Below are 25,067 nucleotides of genomic sequence, written 5' to 3'. Positions count from 1 at the left end.
GGCGCCCAAGTCGCCCAAGTACAAGGGAAATCCTTAGGCAACTACAAAGGAAAAAAGAGAAGTCTCGCTTTTTGTCCATAGGGATTTGGATTCCCCGTATGACAGCTCGATTACGAACAACAAAAATTTTTGGCAATAGATTTGTAAAAATAGCATAAATTGATCCAACTATGGACAAATGGCAAAGAAGTTCTGAGATGAGTACAAACTGGCTGGTCCCGAAATCTTTAAAGTTGGTTAAAATTTTAAGAACACTCAAGGAAGAAAGCCCAAACTTCAAGCATACAATGGGATGTATAAAGCAGCTAAGCATTTTACAATCAACTTATAAAAACTCTCCAAAAATCAGTCTCCAAGGCAAGCACAGAATATGAAAACCCAACAAGCAAACTCACACCATTTTGAGTCAACAATACCATTGAAGGATAATTTGAGTCTTTCATGACACACCAAAACAAAGATTAAAGAAGGGAAAAGAATGAATTCATTGTGTTACCTGCTCCTCAGTAGAATAAGATACCAAATGTTCATTCTTTGATTTCCTATGATCTTTTGGCTGAATATTTTCATCTGTCTCATTTCCCAATGCTTGGTTTTTCAGAATGGAAACTTCACCATTACTTTCATCCTGCTGAGAGAAGGAAAATATTCAGATGGCATCAGAAAACAATCTGCAACTAGCCAAAAGGGAAACAAAATTCATAACACATACAAAATGATCTCCAGTGGTAGCGAGAGAGCTCCCTGTGCCAACCTTGCTGCCAATTGGAGGAGAGTATTCCTCACCTGAAAAGGACAAACCTTTGTCATCTCAATTGATGGAATGAACCACTAGGTTCACATGAAAAGAGCATTAGAGGTAAAGCAGAAAAAAATTCTAGTAGAAAGCCCCAGCTTTTGCTCCATAATCCTAATTTGAATCTGTCCCACCTGGGCCTGCTGAGCTACTGGGCTTCCTTATCTGCTAACTGAAAGCACTAATATAGATTAGGACTCAAAAATGGTCCAACAATCATGGAAACAAACTGCCCTAAAGTATGCAAATTCACCTTCGCCCGTATTGTAACGTTTGAGTAGCTCCTCAATGGGTAGATCTATTTCATCTTGCAATGCTGCCAGTTCCTCTCGCCTCTCTTCCTCAGTAATAAGAGCCTCATCTTCCATAATGGTATGCTCGTCATCTTCCTGCACCAGCATCATGATAAAAGGGAACTATTTATTTTCGTGATAAGCAACCACAGCTCCAGAGAAGGTTGACACTGTCAGTACCATGGCACCTGAACTATTTATGGAAGAAACAGAAGGCTAAACAACAAAACTCTTCCTACAGTAACAGCAACAGTAAACCAATAAACAATCTGCAAAGCAACTTCTTCTTCATCATAATATACATGCACAAGTCCACAACCATCAAACTTACCTGCTTTCCAGAGATCCAATCAGGATGAAGGAAGGAGTCCACTGGAATTATTTAAACTTACTTGCCCAAAGAATGAACTCCAGGAATTTAAATAGAGAGTAATAATATAATACAAATTAATACAAATAAAGCATCATCAACTACGAAAAATAAAAAAACCAATTTTCAGATTTTCTTGAAGGAATCCACTGGAATTATTAAAGTTTCTCCTTATCCCTCCCCTACCCACAAAAAAGGAAGCAACAATGAAATGAATTCAGATTTTCTTGAATGAAATACCAATCTGCATTCAACAGAATCAGCAATTCATCGACACATCCCTAAATCATAGATCTAGGTAATTTTTGTGACCAACCAATCAAAGTTTCCTTTCTCCAATTAATTCAACTAGCCAGTCCAATTGGAGGTGTATATATACATATATAGCAAATTGAAAATAATCAATGAACTAACTAAAAATATTTTAGACCAGTTTGTTTACATTAATTATGTGTACTATTAATCAAATATTAAAAGATGCAATTGTATACAATGGAACAAAAATTTATATGTAACTTGATGTGTTATTTCTTTTAACCCTTCGAAAGGTGGGCCGCTAGCATTCCATTTAACTTGCTCTCTCAACCCTTATTATGGACTCATATACAGCAAAGTAACCTCAGAACCTTACACAATGAGATTTGTGGCATTTTCCTAATTCCTTTCTTCCATAACCATATGACAAACAGAACCCAGAATTAAACTGCTCATAGGCATTCAGTAAGAGCAGATATTTCGTAACATAATCCACCAACCAATACGAACTTGACAGTTGACACAAAATTAGTGAGTTTGGGTTGAGGAAAATTCAATGAGACAGAATCTGAAATAAGGTGGCACAGTATGATTAATAAATGGGACATGTAAAGGGTTGATACTTGATAGTGTAAATGTATGTTATTATATACAATATATTCAAACAATAACAAATTGCATTGTTTGGTGGACTGCTTGCAAGGAAAAAAATATTTTCTGCCAACCATCTTGTCTCCAAGGGATGGTCAATCCCAATAGAAAAAGCCTATATAGAAGAGGAGTTGAGGCTGTTTCTCATTTTCTAGCAGCTTGTCCTTTCTCCAGGAAGGTATGATAGCGGATACTGGAAGCATCTAGACAACCCTGGCCCAGTCTCCTCAGACCGGATGCATTTAAGTCTTCTCTCCCCCTGAAGATGAATTGATGGAGATTAGGTCCAACAGCAATATGCTGTAATTTGTGGGCTGAGTGAAATATAATGGTCCAAACAGATGGGACTTTCAGATCCAGATCTCTCAACATATTTTGAAAGCAATGATGTTTCGGGCATCTCCACAACAGAATGTAATTGGCTGATATGAAAATAATTTGACTTAACTGATCTGCTCTAATCCTTGTGTAAAAGAGTTAAGAGAAGCATAATACTGTTCTTTATGTTTATCCCGATAATCAATCCCTTCCATTATATGTTTTCTGCAATGTCCCTCATCCATTTTCTTTTTCCCCCTTATTTATTTATGTTAGTTGTCTGACCCAACAAACCTATGGAGACCATTAGCAGCTGAGCTGAATGATGAATAAAACATTTTTATTAACAGGTTTGTTAGGGTTGAGAATTGAGATACATTGACATAAACTCACAATTATTAAATGGGTCTTGTTTAGGTCAAGGAAAATTTAACATGACAATGATCTGAAACAACCCAAATACTACCCAATGCCAGCCCTTGTTACTAGATGGTGACAAGTCACATATTTTGAAATGGATGCGTTGTTGGGATTCTGTAATAAAGTTTGTATATCCAATGTGGTCCAAAGAAGAACAATGTATCATGCAACACTGAAAAGACAAGGATGAGAAAGCCCTACCAACTCATCTTCGGATTGTATATCATAATCACCATCAACATCCACATTATCCGATTGAGGTTCTGCATATTTAAAAAAAATAATAAATAAATAAATAATAATGTGAGCTATTCAAGTTGGCCAAACATGAAGACTGAAGAAAGAAAATATATAATTCTAATCATTACCGGGGTGTTTAGTTGTTTCCATCTTAGTTTCATCCACTTCCTTATCTTGATTACTTTCCATGGTAGAACCTGGTTGCTCTGTTTTACGAGGAAATGGCAAGTCGACAAGATTTTCTGCAAGCATTGTTGAGTACCTGAGCCAAATTCAAGAAAAATGTCATGTTTATTTCAGAAAGAGCACAGATCACAGAGAAAATACAAATTACATCACCATAAGAAGTTTAAAGAGGAGAGTTATCTTTGAACCAAAAGTTCCACAACTGTAAAAAATGGATCTTGGTTTAAGGAGAATAACATTATACCTTTCAGTCTGGCCTATTAAAAAATCTAGTTGCTTATCAAGTGCTTTTTTCTTTTTTTCCTCAAGCTCCAGCTGATGCTTGTAAAGCACCTGTGACAATTTGTACATAAAACAATTTAGAAGACAAACAAATGTGGCAAACATAGACTGAACAGAGTTCATTATGTATATGAACTTGCCAGCTTCTCTATCTTCATCCAAAATTTCTTCACATCCTTAGAAATATTGAGTGCAACCTTTCTTAATCGCTGCTCTTCTTCCTGAATCTCAACAGAAAATCAACAAGAACAAACAATAAGAAATTTGATTTGTTTTTACTGCTTTCAAAGGTCCCGGCTTACAGAGCAAGTAAACAGAATATACTGAATTAAACAATGTTTGTATGACATACCACGTCCAAATTATTCACAAGCAGAACCCTCCCATTAAAAATTATAAATTCCAATCATATACAACTGCTTTTGGAAATACTTAGTAATAAAAGGAGAAACCAAACCTTCACTTTCTTTTCACCTCTCGTTGCCTGGTCCAGTGTGTTTTTGCTAGCTCTAATTGCTACCTTCTTTGCCTGAGACAATTTCCATTTTCTCTCTGACTCAAAATCCTGCAAACAAATTATTTAGAAAGTAAGACAAAGTGCAAAAAAAATTAAAGGATTACAATGCACAAGCAGTTAAAACTTTACATGAACGAATTAGATATCATAGAATAAGCATTTAACTTACCTTTGACAACCAAACCATCTCCTCCAAAACATGATCCCAATGTGTTTTGCGGCGATGTGGTTCTCTAGGAGCTTCAAGCGCCTGCAAATAGCCAAAATTACCGTCACAAAGTGACATCCTGCCCCCAAAAAATTAAAGATACACAAGCAAGCACATAAAGTAATTTGGCCTGAATTTTAATTACATTTAAGTGATGCCAGGCAATTCAAAATCAACAAATGCCAAGGCCCGACATCATGTACACCCTAACACCCCCTCATAAGAAGAGTGGTGGCAAAATCAAAGTACATATAAATGAACACTTTATTTGTAGTTCCAAAGAAAGTTAATAATTTCATTTTAGATGTGTCTATTTTATCTTCCAGAAAAAGTTCTAAAATGTCTTGAATTACAGGTTCCCCCTTTTCTCAAAAGCTGTTTCTGTTTTACCTTAGCCTAATCTGAAATTCCAGGATAGCCCTTTCCCTTAAATTTTTAATTACCCCTCTGTCCCAGGGTCCTTCATTTCTTCCAAAATGTCCTCAACTTTCTGAATATTTACAAAATTGCCAACTCTCCTTTAATTTGATAACTGTATCATTTTAGTGGACCCATAGCGACCAAAATTTGTAACCCCCAAAATTTGTAACCCAGGGTTACATTATTTCTCTTATATTGGTGCTATCTTCAATACCCCTTATTATTAGGAGTTACGAGAGCAGAACATATCTTTAAGTAGTCAGCTTTTACGGCCAGACTTCGAGACCTGGATTTTTATCTCTATCGTTCTATGAAATAGTAGCAGCAGTTAAGCTCTGTTTCTTCAAACATTCTGGCATATATTCTAGCTTCTTTATGCAGATAGAAATCTGAATTTCTCTACTGCCTTAACAACACTCCGAAAACAGAAATCCCACCATAATTGATACTCTCAGTTTTTCAATAGGCCGGAACCCTCACATGTGACATTGGATTTGCAATATAGCAGCAGTCTCACAGATAATGGAAGCAACATGAACCTCTAATGACACCAAAATCAAGCAGAACATGTACACTTTGACCCTAAACATGTAAGGCCTAAACTAACATGTAAGAACCATAGTTGTCATGGCGTCACCAAGGCGGCGATTTGGCGTCCTGGCGGAAAAAGAAGTTCATGGCAGTGCTATGATTTACGTGACTCACAAATGGCGGTCGCCATTGGCTGATAGGCGTCGCCATGACATTGCCATGGATGCCAAGTCACGCCTGATTCACTAGGCGGCCAATTTTTTGTAAAATGCAGGGTGATTTTGATAGGGCTATGTTGATTTTTTATGATTGATGCTGTTTAATGTTGGTTTTATATGTTATAGGGTATATATTGTGGGCTTGTAGCATGCTAAATAATTTTAGAGAATAGGGAAAATAAAAAAGTAGCATACTAAATAACTTTAGAAAATAGGAAGAAAAAAAAATGACACGGGCGATTTGACCGCCATGGCAACGCCATAATGGGCGATTCATCGCCAAATCGATTAGCCACCCCTCCACAGCCTTGGATCAATTTGATGCCGTGACAACTATGGTAAGAACTAAAGAAAACTAACAAGAATTGGACTTCATGTTTCTCAGCTGCAAAGAAACTTGCCAAAATAAGTAAGAAAGATGTCAGACAAAAAAAGGAAGACAAAGAAGGAAGGAACAAAGAAAATACTAGAAATGGGAGACCGGCCGGAGGATTCCCAACCCACCATTAAAGACAAGAAACAGCAGATTGAACCATATATCTGGGTTTCAAAAGCAGGATGAAACATCAGCCAGAAGAAACATACTGCAACCCTGTTGCCTCCAGCTAGCAACACAAAACCACTCCCCAAATGTATTTAAAAAAACTAAAAAAATCAACCACTTCCCAAAACCAGGAAAACATATCAACTGCATCCCCCATAAAAGAACATCCTCAAGACAGGAGAAGAAAATTGACAATCTAGAAAATGAGTACAGAAAAGAAGAAAAATAAAAGCATATCTGTCACTGCGTAAAGGTGACCGAAGGCGTTGGAGGTGGCCTGGACGCAAGGCAACCAAGGTGTTGCCTAGGCGACTCCTCGACAGCTATGAACGGAAGGGAAGATGAAAGCACAGCTCAGTCCACTGAGAACTAAGGGTGAGACACAGAGACCCTTGGCCGATCTATGTTCTGGTTTCAAATTCTTTGGTCCTCCAATACTAATCACACAAGTCCATCTCAACATCCCCAGTCTATCTCGAATTTCCTCCTCATTAATGAGCTTGGAAGAACAATTTTTACTAGAAAGAAGAGATCAAGTATTTTGGCCAATTTCCAGCGCCTGTTGGCAACTTCTTCACTGACCATCTCTGAGTGTTCTAACTGTGAGAAGATTCACCTCAACTTCCGATGTAGGCAATGAGGGTTAAACAAAAAGCTAGCACCAGCAACGCTCATTTAATGTTGTAACATGCTCATTGGTCCCTATTGATACAAATTACTTGAGTAAAGTACTTTGCACAAACACGCCTCCAACCACATTCAGCCTGCAACAATAGGTGATAAATCCTTCACATAAAGCATGTATTGTGGATCACATCTTTGCTTTCTTCAATCTCAACAAAGTTAGTCCTGCAATGATGACCGGGACTTTAAGAAAATCAGGATGTATCAAAGAAAGCACCCACTACCATGCTTCTTCTTTCTCCCCAAACCAAACTTCTAACCCTTTTTCCATCAGAAAAATCAAGTGAACCCCAAAAGCTCCAGCAACAGATACAAATTGTGATTAGTTCTTCTGAAAATTTACATTTTTCCGTTCTTCTCTTTGCCCATTCTCTCCCAAATTCTTTATCAACTCAACTGTTTTAAGACATTAACATCAATGGATCGAGAGGGTGACAATGGCAACAGCAATGGCAAATTTTGACATTTTGATATTCATCCTGGAACAATGAACAGGCTGTTCATAGTTGCAAACAGTCTACAGGCTCCAAAGATTAGAGCATCTTCCATTAGATCTAATTGATGGTTCAAACCTTGGAAGTCCAAATATGAGAAAGTGTACAAAGGTGTTACTTTAATTTTTCAATTATTTTTCCTTTTACTCTATAAAAAAAAAACTTGCAGCAAGTTTGAATAAATTTATAATTCAAATTCTGGTAGAATGGTTAATGCTCCGCACTAAGGTTGCATTTGGTATCATTTATGGGGCTTGTTTCTATTTAAAAAAAATTTTAAAAAAAATTAAAAAAAAAAAAAGAAGAAGAAAGAAAAGAGAGATCAAGAGTCATTTATGTGTTTTCGCCAAAATTGATTTTCAGTTATTTTTTAGCTGAACTTAATGAGCATGTGCTTAAAATCTCAATATGGAGGAGTAAAGTAGTCATTTACTTTGTAATTAGAAATCCAAGCCCCTTGCCCCCTCTTCTTCAGTCCAAAGTGGAGAAAGAGGGTTATAAGGAAGATTGGTGAAGGGAACATCTCTTCACCTATTTCTTCAAAAACCATTTTGCACATAGGGATACCAAACTATTTCTCACAAAAAACCATTTTTCTCAATTAGTTACCAAAACATTTTCATGTTTTGGTTAAAAAAAAGGGTTTTCATTAATGATTTTTGTTAAATAGGTAAAACTCAAAAGGAAAAGTGATACCAAAGAGGGCCTCAAGGTGATCCACACTTATCGTTGCCAAAAGTTCATGCCTACGCATGGCCTGGCTTGGGTTCACATAAAAATTGGTCCACTGAGGCTCGTCTGAATCTCACCAATCCATGATAGACATACGATTTTTGGCATTGTTTCCATAACAAGGATAATGAAAGGCAAACAGTAGATGCTACTCTTGAACAATAAAGAGAATATAGGAAAAAGTCTAAAACAAAATAATAAGAACAGCAAACAGGTGTCAATATAATATTAGTAAAAGAACCCATGCACCCCTGCCAGCATCAAGTAAAACATGTGCATCAACAGTTCATACAGGGAAAATTTTAGTTCCAAAAAGGATGCTGACAGTTGAGAAGTTTGGAATCCATGGAGTAAGAAAATCAATATTCAAAGTTCGCGTCAAATTGGTAAAATTTCGTGAAATTGGTTTTGCCAAGGGTCTAATCACCCCCCAAAAAAACTTAAAACATTGAAAGAGTCAAATCCAATATGAGGATTGAAGCATGCACAATGGCAATTCACACAGGAATTATAAGATTTAACAATATACAAGTTTTTCACAAACAAACCTTTTGGCGCCTAGTTCTTGTCTCATGATCAACCTTGTACCGAGGACCTTTTGAGGCCATGGAGTCCTTGTAAAATACCTATTCCACCAAGAAGAGTCTGCATATAGGAGAAAAGCAATGGAGATAACTATTAATCAACAAGTTCAAGGAAGATCATCCTTTGTAAAGTAACTGAGCATTGGTGCCACAATGGCAAAGACTGATTGCGAGAACCAAACCTTCACAAAAAATAGGATGCCTCACATGTATATCGTTTAAAAAAGACAAATGAAAAACAAGGCATAGCAGAAAACTGATAATATAATACTAAGAAGTATTTTAAGTTCAAAAGGTACCAGTTATTACTTTCACAAGATCTAAGCATTAGAGTGGTGAATATAAAATCACATGTCACCAGGAAATTTAACCAATTAAGCTAACATGTAAATCTAGAGGTAAATACCACCCAAAAAAAAACAAAAAACAAAACAAAAGAGTCTATCAAGATTACAAACAGAACAATTTTCTAAAAAGAAATTGGTCTAGCATAGGATATGCAGTACATCTCACACTCCCTTAACAAAAATTATTCAACAGCATAAAAAAGATGTCACCTAGTCAACCGTACAAATCAATGCATTTTTTTCATTGTTCCTTTCGCAAATTTTGAAGAAGGATCTGAAATAGAATACCACTTTGCATAGGAAGTTCCTTTTCATCCCCACCTAAGTAAAAAAGGAAAGACAATCCCAGAGATAACCCCAGGATTTTTGTTGATATTGCAACTTGATTCACCTATGGCATGCAAAAGGATCGAGGTATCAACAGACCACTGTAGGAATTACTGAGACATGACTGGATTCCATTTAAGCAAGTAATTTTGACAGCCCAGGTCAAGCGGGAATCAGTGAAGTGTTTAGACTTTAGAGATTATACAGGTGGCTTTATTTTGGTTTATCCAGGGCAAACCACAAGAGTGGTAATGCAGGGGCAAGATCTCAAGAATCTGAAATGGTTCAAGTTTTAAATAAAGATCTTAGTCTATATTTTGTTATGTGGATGTATCGTATTACCGGGTCTTAGTCTATATTTTGTTACGTGAATGTATTGTATTACCGTGAGCTTGTTACATAGGATTTTTTTAAATTAGTTGCAGATTTAAGTGTTGAGAAGTTTATTTTATTAGTGGGTCCAGTGGTGGTGTCATGTGGCGCATTAGTTTAATTAAAATATTATATATTAGAAGTGCTAGTGTTGGGTCAGAGTTAGAGTGTGTCATCCTTTTGGGTGCTTAGAATTTGCTATTCTAAGAAATCTTTGGTTAGGAATGTTTACAAAGAGTTCTATTACCAAAGGGATTCTATTTTTCTTATTTTAATCAGTCTTTTTATATGGATATACATCCTTATATGAGATCTTGGGGGAGAATAAAGAATTTTTTAGCAAAGTGTGGAGTGTGTGCTAGCCAAAAAAATGCCCCCTGACGTAGATCCATACTTTGGGCAAGGTTATCGCAGGAGGAAGCCCAGCCCAAGAAGCCCCAATCGCCCCTCTTAAATAAGGGCCCATTGGGCCCATCGATGTTCACTTATTTAACTAAGTTGTTAGTTAATTTAATAAGGCGCATTGGGCCCATCGATTGTACTCAACCCATTAGGGCTATTAGTTAATGACTATTAGTTACTTACTCCATGTTGGAGTTCTAGTCTAGTCCTATTTGGAGTCCAACTCCTATTATGTAATGACTAGTCCTACTAGGAGACTTAATCCTAGTTAGGCTATGAATGTTAGGTGCCGTTTGACAATACTTAGCAAGAATGCTTTTGGTGTTCTTCTATTCTATGGGAATGCAAATAGAACAAAAATGTGTTTGGCACGTCCGGTTCATTTTTGTATTCCCAGAGAATGAACCAATGAAAAAGTAGATTTAGAATAGATTGCAAGAACACCAAAAAGGTGTTTTGCTTGTTCTTTTAACAAGTTGAAAGAACAAAAGGGGTGTAAAATTAAAGACGTTCCTGATAAAAACCCTCGACCCCAAGACTTTGGGTGAGGTGCCTTCTCTCATTCAAGAAACGCAAGCTCGTTCTCTTGCCAGCAGCTTCATCTCTCCCAAAGATTTGTCCTGCATATCGCAAACTTGAGGCTGGTCGCCGCTCAGGTAAGCCGTCCTTCCTCCAGCACCATCTCTCTCAGCTCTCCCACAATCACCCCCGCTACAACTGTGCACCAACGCCACCTGAACCCCACCCTTCTCCATCACTTCCGTACCCCCACCAATCGCACCACCTCTTCAAGCACCAGGCCTGCAACCCCTACTCCCCCCTACAACCCAATCGCAGCCCCTTCTCCCCCTCTTGCAAGAACCCCAATCCCATGCCTTCTCTCGTTCATCTTCTACAACAAACAGTAAGCAGTGGAGTTGGTTCAAGTAATCAGCAAAGCAAGGATGTTGATGGTGGGGTTCCACTATTCAACAATTTTCAGCAATGTTCAATGCCACTCCCAATCAGATTGGTTGATGGAATGCAGTGACCTAATCTATATACAAGGTTTTAAAACTTGATCTCGCCAGCCATCTCGCTATCCAAAAAAAAAAAAAGATCTGGCCGAGATCTCGCCAAAACCTTGTATTTTTTGGGCGGTCGACTCGTTGGTAGATCTCAGTGGGCATATGGCCTTTGTAGGCCCTGAAACTGTGTATTTACCCTATTTTAGCCATTCTAAACACAATGGAAACATCAGATATGCAAAAAACAAACTCAAAATGGTACTTTGACTTCGTACCTTATGTAAGTAGTCTCCGACTCTTTGGACCTTAGGCTAATATGCTCTATTCCACAATCCACATTCCAAAATCAACACATAACACAACATAATCATAAGAATTTAAAAGACATCATATACAAGAAAAGTAACTCCAAATGTAGATGAGGAGGTAATATTCTCTACTCTTTAAGCTTCAACGAGTGTAGGACTGGAGATCGTCAAGCAAAAGCACCAAAGTCCTTGCTCCTTGGTGTTTTTTCTTCAAAAAAGTAGAGAGAGAGGCAAGATATTGGTGAGATCTTGCGAGATCTCAAAATCTTGCTCGAGATATGATCGGTTTTCTGCCTCGCCAGTTGGGCCATCTCGCCTTTTGGAAATAACGAGATCTTAGCAAGATCTTGCCGAGATCTCGCCGAATTCTTAAACCATGTCTATAAAATCATGGTCCATAATTGCCTTGAGCAGTCGCCATTGTGTGCCTTGCCATGAGTGGTATCCTGCAACATTATCTTCCAAAAGCGACAAAAAAGCTCACATTTATTTCAGTCTCTCCATAACAAATGAGGAGGTGCACAAGGGAATTATACTTTCTCCTCTGTACCAAAAGAAGAGGGTAGAGATGGGTACATGCATGTTGAGAATTTCTGCTGTTGCAATTGAAGATCCTTCCCAAGAGTAGGGAGTCTGGTAAGGAGTAGGCTTGTGCAGTGAATTTGTGGCTGTGATGGGATGAGATCCATGTTGGACAAATACAGAGCAAGGCTGCCAAGCACAAACAGAAAGAGAGAGATGGTGGATCCGAGTGCTCTTTCTTCTTGGGTTCTTTCCTAACTTGTGTATAACCATGGAACTTGCATTGAAATTGAATTAGAAATAGTTAATAAAGCCGCACTAAGAGTTGTTCCATGGCCTGTCTTATGAGCTATATTTTACACAGGAGATATTCTATAGGTATTGGGGTTCATTGTTGAGTTAAGTGGATTCTTAACCCAATTTAAGATATAATATTTTGCCTCTTTATTCTTGATGCTTCCGCTGAACTAGTAATTAGGTAATGGTAATGAGATCTGTGAAAATTACTCTTGCTTTTCACTTTTCTTTTTCTTTTTATATATATATATATATATATATAAGGGTGGGTGGGGGAAGGGGATTTGTTTTTATTGATGTGCCATATATAGTTTGATAAGATTTATTTTTCAATTTCATTGATCTGAAGCAACCATCAGAGGAATCCTAACTCCTACTTTTTTGCTAACATGGTGTCTCTTCATCTTGCTGAATTTGAGGATCCTGTCATGCCAATGTGTTTTTTTTTTTGCCCCCATCCAAAACAAACTTGCTTTTGTAGATTACAGATTTCTACCATTCCTTTCTCTTGTCCAATACCAATCTTTCATACTCCTTTTATTTGTTAGTAGACATTGCTAGTGGGCTGAAGTGATCTTAAGGGAAGCATCTTACTGCTCTCCACTGGGCATTCACTATTAGATCAGTAGGACATCTTCCCAGGCCATCATCCATGTTGATGGCCATCTGAATACTTTACTTTGTGTTGGTATTTTGGGAGTGTGAGCTCTTTCCCATTCAAAGTTGGTGCATTGGTACATTAGATATTGGAACTTGGGAGGTGCCATGTAAGAAGAAGAATCAATTGGCTCCTGTAAACAATATTTTGAGAGAATTGCATTGAGAATAGCTCAAACTAATACTCAAATATAATTGATCTAGTTCTCTCTGTTACAAGGGAGGAAATGTGACCTTTTGTAATTTAACAATCCTGTTTTGTCATGGACAAATTTTTTAAATTTATGTGTTTCCTTTAAGTGTAATGGTATGTCAAAAGACAATTTCATTAAGAAAGCACTTCCTTATTTAAGTTAAATTTGACCATAATGGCATGTCTATAATTATCAATTTTCTTGTTTAGAAGTGAATTTATATAAAATGCCTGCCAAACGTTGATTCTGTTCTTTTCCTGTTCTAAGGATATTTCTAGAATAGTTTTACCAAATGTTGTTTCTATTCCATCACAGTGTTCTCACAACATGGAATCGAAAATGAACACTTCTATAAAAGAACACTCTCCAAGAATAGAAGTGTTGTCAAACGGCTCCTTAAACTGCCCTCTATATATAGAGGAGCTAATGTACTCCAAATTTTCAGATTGGAATAAAGAATTTGCAGTCAATTGCTTAGAACAGTTGGGATAGTTGTGGTGAGAAATTTCAGGCCGAGATAGCCAACTTTCACTCACAATCTACTTGCTTTTTCTCTTTTATTCTCAGATTTATACTGCTGTTATTACCTGCTGCTAGTGTTTACTGTTGTTGACAAAATCAGACCTGTTCAAGATCCCTAAGTCAGAATTGACCAAGACTCCTAGAGGAATTAGGAGAGAGATCGATCTCCTCTTCCTTCCCCCATCTGTTCTCTGTTCAGCCAGGCATTCAACAAGAGGTGTTCCAGACCCTCTAAGGATCAATTGATCCTTACCTGAATACTGATTGAAGCATCCAGCCACTGTTCTTGAAATTTCTCTCAGTTCTCTCTCTCCTAGGTCTGATTTCAAGAAAGTACATATCTCACAAAACAGCCATCAGAAGTTCATCATATTTGGGAGTCTTTGTACCCTCCCTGGGCTCTACAATCAACCAGGTTTGCAGCTCCATTGGAGCCTCACAGACCAAGCCGCACCTATCTCTCTCTAGCCCTATCACAGGTTATTCTCTCTCCTAGCCCATTGGGTGTTGTTGGGGTTTTATTTGTTGTTTTATCTTTTCTGTTGAAGAGTTAGTTCTGGTTTCTATTGCTTTTGTTTCCCAAGTTCTATTCCTGGTTATAACAAGTTAGTTTTGGGTCTTGATTTGTTTGTTTGGGTTTGTAATCTATTGGGGGTAGTTTACTTGTAACCTACTTCTACATTACCTCCACTCTTCAGCTGATTGACCCCTCTTTCCCTCATATAATCCCACCTTTTTCTATCTTCTATCTTCTATCTTCAATCTCCTTTCTCTATTTTCTTTTCTTTTATCTAATTATCTCTCCTTTCTCTATGTTCTCCCTTCATATTATTCCACTTTCTTTTTCTATCTTTACTGTCCTTCATTTTCTTTTCTTTCTCTTTTTTTCCCCCTTCTTTTGCCTTGCAGGCTGCTGGAGATACATAACCAGCTAGTTAGCAACCCTGATAATCATCAAATCCCCCTTTAATCTGGGCCCGTGTTGTGCCAATCTAAATTTTGGTTCCTAATCTTGGGATCTTGGGTTTGGTTAAATGCATCAAATGGAATTTGATTCAGTTGAGGTCAGAAACCAATGATAAGAACTATGAATAAATGTTACACAGATTCATTCAAAATGATCAAAATTTTGCGAACTTCTATGGTTTTGGCTTTTGTAGAAACGAAACCAGGTGCAATACCTGGGTCTTACCAAGATTCAATAGAAATTGCACAGTTTTCGCTAAATTTCAACCATGTTTTGAGTTTTGGTATCGTTTTGGTCAAACCTTTTTGTATAAAATGCATGGTACAAACAACAACAAACAACATCCAAAACCTTATCCAACTTAATGGGGTCGTCTACATGGAGATTCCAAGTAAGGACGAGAGCAAGGACCCCATGCAAAAAGATTGAAAGGTTACGGCTAATTATAATAAGGGTTGATTGTCAACCGGACGCACCATTACAAATCAGCCACAGGCTTATAAAAACAAACTATAATAAGGTACCGGTGGTCTACCTAACATACCATATAGATTGGTCAAGCCAAAGCGTCCAACTTGCATTACACCCACCACCAAGACAATCCATCACCCAACCTGCTTTTATGAAAGGAGGAATGAAATAACGAATTCTTGACAGCCCTGCTAAGCATGAAACTTTGACATTCAGAGTACTAGGTAGAAATCACATTGCGTGAGCATAAATCAATCTTACATATTACAACCTTCTTATTAATTGTTTCTAATTTCCGTGAATTTTTTCACAAGCATTGTCCACAAAGGCAACAAAAACTTGGGGTTATAATTGCATCAAGAACCTCAGTTGTTCTCTTAGATAGGGACAAAGGCAATGAGTCCAGCCTCCTTTATCTTCCTCTTCACTGATAAATCCACACCATGCAAGATTTTCAAGAGGGCAACTAGATGGATGGGATTATCTCCTAGTCATTGAAGCCTCTCTCCTACAAGTCAAAGCACATGGCCTAGTAGAAACACCAACTCTTATTTACTCAGCTTCAGAAACACCTTATTCATTTCCACATTAGGCAAAGTAAGAAAAAATCATTTCAGAGGATGATTGGCTCCATTCACTACCTATAGATAGATTGCCTTTCAAAATCTTATGTAAGACACTTTCTCAAGTTGCCAGGAGTGGAATGGAAATGGTCCTAACCTTTGACATTTTCGCACATTCTAATCAATTTGAAACTCGAACCCTCATCTCCGCAATGACAGTCCAAACTTTTTACAATCACATTAAGCGACAGCCCCTTATTTTGCCCATTTCAGTTTTTCATAAAAAGGCATCTTGGTTTTCTAAAAGTTATCAACATATTTTTTGGGCATCAAGTTCCTCACATTGTAAGAAATTTCTGCCCCAAACCCAGCAACCTCTTTGACAACAAAGAGCCATGTCTGTCATCTTCCTGAGACTCAAACCTCTATTTTAAATAGTTAGCTTCCCAATCTATAACAACCTTGTTTGAGATGTGCTTTCCATACAAGATGACTACAAGGCATATTTAGATGTTCTCTTTTATCCCAGATGAGGACCACTCTCTTCCCAAGTTTTCCTTTGTCCATTTGAGTGCATGCGCATGCGTGTATTTCTTTCTGGTGGGTATTTCACTTGTTGAGCTTTGGTTACATAAAACCAATTTTTTCTATGAAAAAAAAAAACCACTAAATGATAATGCTCGTGGTTTTAAATTTTGGAACAGACGTGGGGGTAAGGACCAATTCAACTCGAATCAATTGGGGCAATTCAGGTTAACCACAAGTGTAATAAATCCAATTGAGTCAGCCCAAGTCCAAGCAATTCCAGCAGAGTTAGGCGGAGTCCAGTCAATTCAGAGGTGATTCAAATCTGACCCCACAAAGCCAATCTCTCACCCAATTTCGGGTCTTTAACCCTTGAACACTTATTCAGTACACAAAAATAAAAATGTGATATACATCCAGCTCTTTAAAGGGGTTGGCACTGATATATGACACAGATTCGGTAATCCTTGTGAATTTGAGCTGCCAAACTCTAACTTACTTTCTACCTGTTTGTGCTATTCTCTAAGAAAAAGATCTTTATGGCTTCCTTTAGCAAAAAAATAAAAAGGAAAATGCCAATAAGTAGGTACCATTTCAAGGCTTCCAAAAAGATTCAGTTAAATGTGACACTATTCTTACTTTTGACATTTAAACATAAGTGGTAATTAATTGACTGTTGGCAACTCTGCTTTCTCGTCAGCACGTTTTGTTTGGTACAACTAATACCATCTTACGGCTCGAAACCACAGTAGCAGGGTAACCCTTTAACGTAAAGATCTAAGAGACATTAACAAGACTCAAATACAAAACAACAAAGATGCCAAATTTGTGAGGAAAAAATGTGACTACAAATTGTAAGCTCTGAAGATTCATGAATGGAAGAAAACTACACAAAAAAAAAAAAAAGGAGAAAAAGCGATGGGCTTACCTGGTGAAAGAGAATCTATTGTAATCTCCAGAATCTGGTGCCATATAAGCTAAAAAACCGATCCCAAGGGCATTAAGAAGACAAGTTCGCAAAAACTAAAAATACAGTCGTTCTAAGTATCCCGCTTCCTCTTCGTCTTCGTCTTCTATGTTCCATTCACTCTGAACGAAACCGACAACAGTGTAGAAAAGAAAAGATTCCCTCAAAACCCCAAAAATGCCTGCTATAATTCCTTTATTCTCCTTTCTTTTAGGAACTGAAACTGAAACGTCTGTTTGAGCTCGCAAGAGAAATGGAGCTACGAAAGGATTGTCACCGCCTCAAAAGAGAGGCTTAAGAGCTGCTGTAGAGAAGAGAGGTCTTGAGTTTTGATTATTGCAGAGAAGTTCTCATCTGTGATTCTTGTCGAGACGATTGAGCGGGAAATGGGGAGGAGAGAGACGGAATCACGCAAATGGAAGAGAAGTAGGGTTTAGTTTTCCGTTTTTACCGAATATATCCTAGAAAGCTAGCCTCAGCGCTCGCATTGACTTGGCTTAGGCTAAGCTCGTTTGGCTGAGACACTGGGAACCGGAGATCGCGAGTCGAGTTGGAGAACAAGCCGAGCTGATCAAGTGGTTACTGCCACGCTCGGAAGTTCACGCGCGGAATTTACTTGCTTATAGTGGGTTCCACTGAAACGTGACTGTGAATGATAGCTTATGAAAGGAAATATCATTACCCTCTATGGAAATATCAACTTAACCCTATTCTTTTCTGAAAATATCACTCACCTCCCTCCAAATAAAAATATTCTAACGTCCCCAATCGTTTAAAATGGATGTTAAGTCAACTGATTTTTTCTCATAATACCCAAAATACCTTCCTAAATATAAATTACCCAATACACCCATTAAACATGAAATACCCAATGCACCCTTAATGAAAAAACCCTTCTTCCTCCCATACCATACTCTTGAGATTAGCCTCATTTTCCCATTCCCTTTGTTATTGAACCGAATGGAGAAGAAGACATGAACCCGCAATGTGCTCCCATTTCTCATATCGTCTTCTTCATTGAAGCTCACATGTAGCCATTGATTCACATTATCTTCTTCATTGAAGCGAGTGGAACCTTAGATTAGGTTATCCGTTCTCAATTTTTTCTATTCTCTCATGCAATTTGGAGCCCCAATATTCAAATCGCTAAAGTGAAGGTCACGGTTACTATCCGCAAGCCTTCTTCCTTCCAATATCTCTGCAAGTTGACCTCACACACTACAACCTTTCTTCGTTCCATTTCTCTATGTCCTCAAAAGTTAGAGGTGAGTGTTGCTCTCCTCTGTGCCCTAGAATCTACTCAAAATTAAATATCATGGGGGGAAGAAAAAGGAAACAGGGTGTCTTCAGCCTCTAGTCCTCTATAACTCGACCTGGTGGAAAACCATAACTCTTCAAAGTGTGAACCTCTCTTCCTATGGTACTCCGATGAAACTGAAATTAATGGACAATTTCTATCTGCTCAAACCCTATGAAACCCATATGATATAATCCAACAAAAACAATTTTCAAATCACCAGATATAAAATTACAATAATGCTCCAGGCAGGAGAACTTAAGTCAGCAATGGTTAGAGAATAGATTCACCCTGCAAGGTTGAGTTCCCAAAATTTCAAAAAGCAAATACAAATTGTCGCCCCTGATCTGATATTCATTTCATTCTCCAATGTTTGTCAACCCAATCCTCTCTGTATCCTTAAACTTCACCCAAGTACTGTGAGGATATGGAATTTGGGTATTTAACAGAGAGAGAGAGAGAGAGAGAGAGAGAGAGAGAGAGATATGATAATCATTAGAAAAAACGATCTAAAGGAATTGATGATCATCACAAAAAGCTTAAATCCAAATGAGCTATAGAAATTTACAGCTACACCCAATTTGTTCTTTATTCTTTTATAGTTTGTGCCTATTAAATCTAAATCTATCTCTATCCCTTTGTCCATGTGTTATGATTTTCTTAGTTTTTTTGGTATTCTGAATCACATCTGTGGAAGTTGCAGAGTTTCTTGGCACTGGTAGTTATGAATATCCCAGTCGATTCAGCGACAAAGGGGATGGGGAAGTGAGGCTAATTGAGATAGTATGGTATGGGGGGAAGAGGGGTTTTTTCATTAAGGGTGTATGAGTATTTCATGTTTAGAAGGGTATTTTTGGCATTATGAGAAAAAATCAGTTTACTTAATAGCAATTTCAAACGATTAGGGATGTTAAATAGAATCTTTTTATTTGAAGGGAGGTGAATGATATTTTTAAAAAAGTGGGGTAAATTTGATATTTTGACTTTGTTTAGGGGAGGGGAGTGATATTTCCTTGCTTATGAATTATATGACTCTTCTGTCGTTGCATTAGGAAGTGACAAAATGGAAGATGTGTGAAAGAAAATAATGCCCCTTCCATCATTTCAATTTTTTTTTTTTTTTTCAAAAGGAAGATAGGGTGAGCAAACGAAGGGATAGGTCATTGTATTAAGTAATAATGCTAACAGAGCAAACTTGGAATAGTGGACTACATCTCCTTTGTCCATTATGTTGACCATGTTTTAGGTCTCCATTGCATCTTGTGAACAACTAAAGTTGACTATGCAATGTCATAGAGATATACTTTTCTTTCAGTGAACTACACTCATAAATTATACATTAACTTTTTATTATTATAGAAAATATACATCACCTTAATATCTGTTTTTTGGAATGTTATGCTTCACAAATTTATAAAACGACTAAGAGCATTGGTGACTCTCTAACTACCCTATCATTTACATGTCCCACTTCCAATCCTTGACTCCAAGAATCATGTACTCTAGAGACCTCAAACATGCCACGTTCCTCTTCTCAAATAATTCATCATTTATGAAGGGAAAAAAGATGATTGCAGGGATCTTCGCAATTCTTCACAGTTCTCTTCTCTTGGTTATGGATCTTCTACAACCTCTCATATCTCCTCGAGTTCCATTATTTTTTTGAAAAATAGGAGAATATGGAATGATGGTTGTAGAGACACACAACTCAGTATATAATACTAGCATGATTCCAAACCCTAAAGCACAATGGGTTAGACCAGTATATCCCTAAACTGGAGAATTGATTAAGCTCATAATTATAACAATCTTCCACTTTGGTTACATTAATTATAAGATAAAATATCGCTCTCCTCCCCTGAACTATGTTGAAATATCAACTTGACCTCACACTTTTCCGAAAATATCACTCACCTCCCCTCAAATAAAAATATTCTATCTAATGTCCCTAATTGTTTGAAATGGCTGTTAAGTCAGTTGGTTTTTTCTCATAATGTCCAAAGTACCCTCCTAAACATGAAATACCCAATACACCCTTAATGAAAAAACCCCTCTTCCCCCCCACACCATACTCTCTCAGTTAGCTTCACTTCCCCATTCCCTTTGTAGCTGAACTGAATGGGATATTCATAACTGCCACTGTCAGGGAACTCTGCAACTTCCACAGATGTGATTTAGAATACTATAAAAAACTAAGAAAATCATAACTATGGTGATGCGAATCCGGGTTCCAAGAATAGGAATTGGATCGCTTAGGGCCCACAATAAAGTAGTAAATTCAAAATTTAAAGAGTAATGGCAGTTCTGTAAATAAACTGAAGTTTAAGGGAATGGCAGAGTGTAAATAAACAGAAATTATAATGTGCTACTTGGGCGATGGGACATAAAGGAATTAATAGTTTATGGAGAGGATAAACTAGGAAACAAAATAGAAATATGGGAGATGGGAGAATTAAAGGTAGACAGAAGGCTATTACAGGAAATCAGAATAAAAGAGAATGAATTAGTAACTCACGATTCTGTTGGGATTGTCTTCAACCTCTAGACAGCCAAAACAGGAGGCGGTGGAACACCCAAGAGGAAATCAAGCTTCAGCCTTTGAAATCTCTCTCAACAGCTGTAAAATTTCAGATCTACTGTCGCCTTAGCTTGCTGGACCATTCCAAACTAGTACAGCTCAAGGGTTAAAGCAATACTTGGAATAACAAGTTCTGAAAATTGGAATCAGCGGTAGTTGCAGGTGGAGGAACTACCCAGTTCAGGCATCAAATGAACCCAGATTTAAGGGATAACTTTCCCTCTCTCAGTCCTCTTAAATCCCTCTTTCAAATAGATTCAATAGCCTTCCAATATGTGGAAAGGAATTTCTGAAATCAGATCAGACGGACAGCACAGTTGCAGGTTCATTCAGAGGGTTGGATCTCACCACACACGTGAGATGTAGATGCCCAACTTCCCAGGTTAAGTTGCCTTTAGGTAAGGATTGTACGTACCAAATTTCAGCCACAAAAGTTGAGGATTGAGGGAGCTCGATTCAACTGTGGAGGGCTGCAATTATCGCTCTAAGAGAAAAAGGAATAGTAATATAGAATGATAGATTGGAAGAAGAGAAGAATATCAGAGAAGGGAAAAGAGAAACCAGAAGAGAGAGATGGGTAGAGAATATTAGAGAAGGGGAAGAAAGAAAGCATCCATGGCCGCCATCGACTTCAACCAAAACATATCATCTCAAATTCATTCAAATCTAAAACTGAGCTTTTCTCTATTACATGACTAATATATAGGAAAAATCAAACAATTAATGGAAACTACTTGAAAATAGAAACTATTCTAAAATTAGAAGCTAGCTAATTTAGATATAAATTATTTCTAAAACAATAGAAAATAAAATCAAAAGATATTTATTTCCTAAGTCCATCGTGCAACTGCATCACATGTACAAAGGGATAGAGATAGAATTAGAATTAATAGGCACAAGCTATCAAAAAAGAAATAACAAATTGGGTGTAGCCACGAAGTTCTACACCTCCTTTGGATTTAAGTTTTTTGTGATGATCATCAACTCCTTTAGATTTATGCTTTTTCTGATGATTATCATCTCTCTCTCTCTCTCTCTGGGAATATCATATTAGGGGTGACGGTTTGTATTTGCTTTTTGAAATTTTGGGAACTCAACCTTGCAGGGTGAATCTAGTCTCTAACCATTGCTAACTTCAGTTCTCCTGCTTGGAGCATTACTGTAATTTTATAGCTGGTGATTTGAAAATTGTTTTCGTTGAATTGTATCATCTAAGTTTCATGGGGTTGGATCAGATAGAAATTGTCCATTAATTTCAGCTTCATCAGAGTACCATTGGAAGAGAGATCCACACTTTGAAGAGTTCTGTTTTTCCACCAGGTCGAGTTCCAGAGGACCAGAGGCTGAAGACAACCTGTTTTCTTTCCCTTCCCCCAATGATATTTATTTTTAACTAGAATATAGGGCACAGAGCAAAGCAGCACTCACCTATAACTTTTGAGGACATAAAGAAATGGAAAGAAGAAAGGTTGCAGAGTGAGTTCTGCTTGTAGAGATATTGGGAGGAAAAAGGCTTCCTGATAGTAACTGCGACCTTCACTTTAGCGATTTGAATATTAGGGCTCCAAATCGCATGAGAGAACATAAAAAATTGAGAACGGATAATGAAGAAGATAATGTGAATCAATAGCTGCGTGTGAGCTTCAATGAAGAAAATGATGTGAGAAATGGGAGCACATCGCAGATTCATGAGCTTCAATCCCATATTGGTTTGAACCAGACTATTTTGGTTTGACCTATGGTTCAAGTTAACCCCATAATGTGTTTTATTTTGTTTTAAATCTGTTAATGGCCCTAAGCCCAATATATTTCAAAAAAAATTAAACATGGACCAGCCCAAACTATATATTTGTTCCAGCCCAAAGTTTAATAAAACACAATAATATCAGATGATCCAATATGTAACAGGACATGGCTTGGTTTTAAAGAACAAGCCCATAAAAGGTTTAATCAAAACAAAATTCGAAAAGGAAATATAGGTCCAAGCTTCACTTAAGTCTTAACCCTTTATAAAACAATTTTATAAATCAAAGCTATTATCAAACATCCACGATCCTAACACCACATCATCATCATTACCTTTTCAAAAGAAAAAAGTTTGGAAACATTAAATAATAGGAAATCCAATCGTTCCTAAATTCTATCAACACTTTGTCGTTACTAGAAAATAGGAAAACAAAATAATAATAACTTACCCATTCTAGCAATTCTTTTGAAAAAGGAAACAGCGAATCTGAGCTTTTCCCCTTTTTTCTTATATATAAAATAATAAACAATTTTGTAAATATAAGGCAAGAAAATACCCTAAATTTTCAGCCAAGATCGTTGTTCGTTGCTCCCATATCTTGCGTCAGTAGTCCACTACAAGTTAGAGAAGCAGAGTCCCCTTTTGGATTTTGTAACTCCTTCAAGGCAGCTGCGGGAGACAACTTCCTACATCACCATCAACCTTATCTACTCCTGTGAACATACACCCAACTTCAGTGACCTTGATTCCAATAACTACTGCCGAGAATATAAACTTACATTTCCCTTAAGCCGATGGTAAAAGGAAATGGTTTTCAGAAGGGACAACAACAGGTAAGGAAACAATAAGGATGAGGCATTTTACATGAGAGATAAAGCTATGGCTGGCCATTAATGGTAACCTTGGAAGTGCAAATTAATTTTAATTAAAAAATGAACAAATCTGTAATGGCCTGTAAATTTGATTTCTCAAAAGGAAAACCTTATATCAAATTCCTCGGCGTCGGAAATTCAAGAAATTAATGAACACTCAAATACTTGAACCAATTGATCGATAATCATTACAACAACATACATACTTGGATCAAGGCCAGCCGAGGGGTTTAGACTATATATACCAGTAGTTGTCGCCATGACTACAACTATATGGTCGTAGCAACCAATTTCCCCTTTTATTCATTTACTTTTAATAAACTTCAAATCAAAGATGCAATAATCTTTAAGAATGATTTGAAGGATCAGAACATGCAAACGGTGTACATCGATTCTTGTCCCGTGTGGTTCACTCTGATACAACTTCTTAGATTATTTAGGGTTTCCAATTAAACCCTAATCGATTTCCACATAGAAAACAAGAACATGATTGAATCGAAAATCATGGAAAAACCAGATGTGTACCTTGCACCTAAATATTTCGACGACGAAATTGATGCGGTTCCTCATAGTTCCCTTCTCATGGCTATAGATTTTCTACAACCCTTCAGATCTCCTTCAGTTCCCTCACTTTTAAGGCAAAGAGGTGAAGAGTGAATGACGGCGGATGAGATCCAAAACCTAGTGTGTATATATATATATATATATATATATATATTGTCCTCACACAAAATCCTAAAACACAATGGGTTGGGCCACCAAATCCTTAAAACAGGAGAGTGGATCAAACCGATTCGTGTAACTTGACTCTCACTTATTTAATCAATCCGAATAATTAATTAAGCCCATAATTCCGAATAATTAATTAAGTCCATAATTCTAACACATATGTCTATACATATATACATATATACATATATACATATATAATTTAATAATGGGCAACTGAATATTGTGGGGGGAGGCGCACCCCTAGATGAGAGATATAAAAAGACACAAGGTGTGCCTCACTTCTGAAGGATTTTTTTTTTTTCCTTTTGGGTGGTTTGGTTAAGAAAAAGAGTAGGGTGCTTGAACAAGCATTCATTTGCAAATCAACAGGTTTCCTCGATCAAGCATCCAGGTTAGACCTCTAGCTTCACTGGTGAATTGCTTGTTCAATTGGAAGGCAAGATCGACAAATGACATGGAAAAATCTTTGGCTTGGTAGGGTGTTTATCAATCAAGCTGGGTTTCAGTAGCCTCATGCCTTCTATGGTTGTATGGCATGGAAGGGTTTTTTTTTTTTTTTTTGGACCTTGGAATGGAACTACCACCTAAGAAAAAACGTAAGAAACATGAAGTTGACCTCTCTAAACTCCATGTTACCCTCATCCATCTTC

At 37.3% G+C, this 25,067-nt stretch overlaps 1 protein-coding gene across 3 annotated transcripts in view; it reads right to left on the bottom strand.

Moving 5' to 3' along the window:
* The window catches only part of LOC122088589 (protein PHOTOPERIOD-INDEPENDENT EARLY FLOWERING 1), a 32,227-nt gene extending 14,596 nt beyond the window's left edge, over nucleotides 1–17,631 (bottom strand). For 2 of the 3 annotated variants that reach the window (XM_042657906.1, XM_042657914.1), the window contains exons 1-11: nucleotides 17,153–17,631; nucleotides 8,708–8,804; nucleotides 4,498–4,578; nucleotides 4,269–4,376; nucleotides 3,952–4,032; nucleotides 3,774–3,862; nucleotides 3,472–3,605; nucleotides 3,305–3,366; nucleotides 1,050–1,185; nucleotides 713–786; nucleotides 497–631 (exon numbers count right to left, since the gene is read on the bottom strand). In XM_042657906.1, coding sequence (XP_042513840.1) covers nucleotides 497–631; nucleotides 713–786; nucleotides 1,050–1,185; nucleotides 3,305–3,366; nucleotides 3,472–3,605; nucleotides 3,774–3,862; nucleotides 3,952–4,032; nucleotides 4,269–4,376; nucleotides 4,498–4,578; nucleotides 8,708–8,767 — 960 coding nt within the window. In that variant the 5' untranslated portion in view covers nucleotides 8,768–8,804; nucleotides 17,153–17,631. The remainder of the gene's footprint in view (nucleotides 1–496; nucleotides 632–712; nucleotides 787–1,049; nucleotides 1,186–3,304; nucleotides 3,367–3,471; nucleotides 3,606–3,773; nucleotides 3,863–3,951; nucleotides 4,033–4,268; nucleotides 4,377–4,497; nucleotides 4,579–8,707; nucleotides 8,805–17,152) is intronic. The other variant, XM_042657921.1, reaches the window with a different exon arrangement.
* Nucleotides 17,632–25,067: the final 7,436 nt, after the last annotated feature.

The sequence above is a fragment of the Macadamia integrifolia genome, chromosome 2, assembly GCF_013358625.1.
Source record: "Macadamia integrifolia cultivar HAES 741 chromosome 2, SCU_Mint_v3, whole genome shotgun sequence".
Taxonomy (NCBI): domain Eukaryota; kingdom Viridiplantae; phylum Streptophyta; class Magnoliopsida; order Proteales; family Proteaceae; genus Macadamia; species Macadamia integrifolia.
The sequence above is the reverse complement of the archived record's forward strand: the minus strand, read 5'-3'. Positions and strand labels throughout refer to the sequence as shown.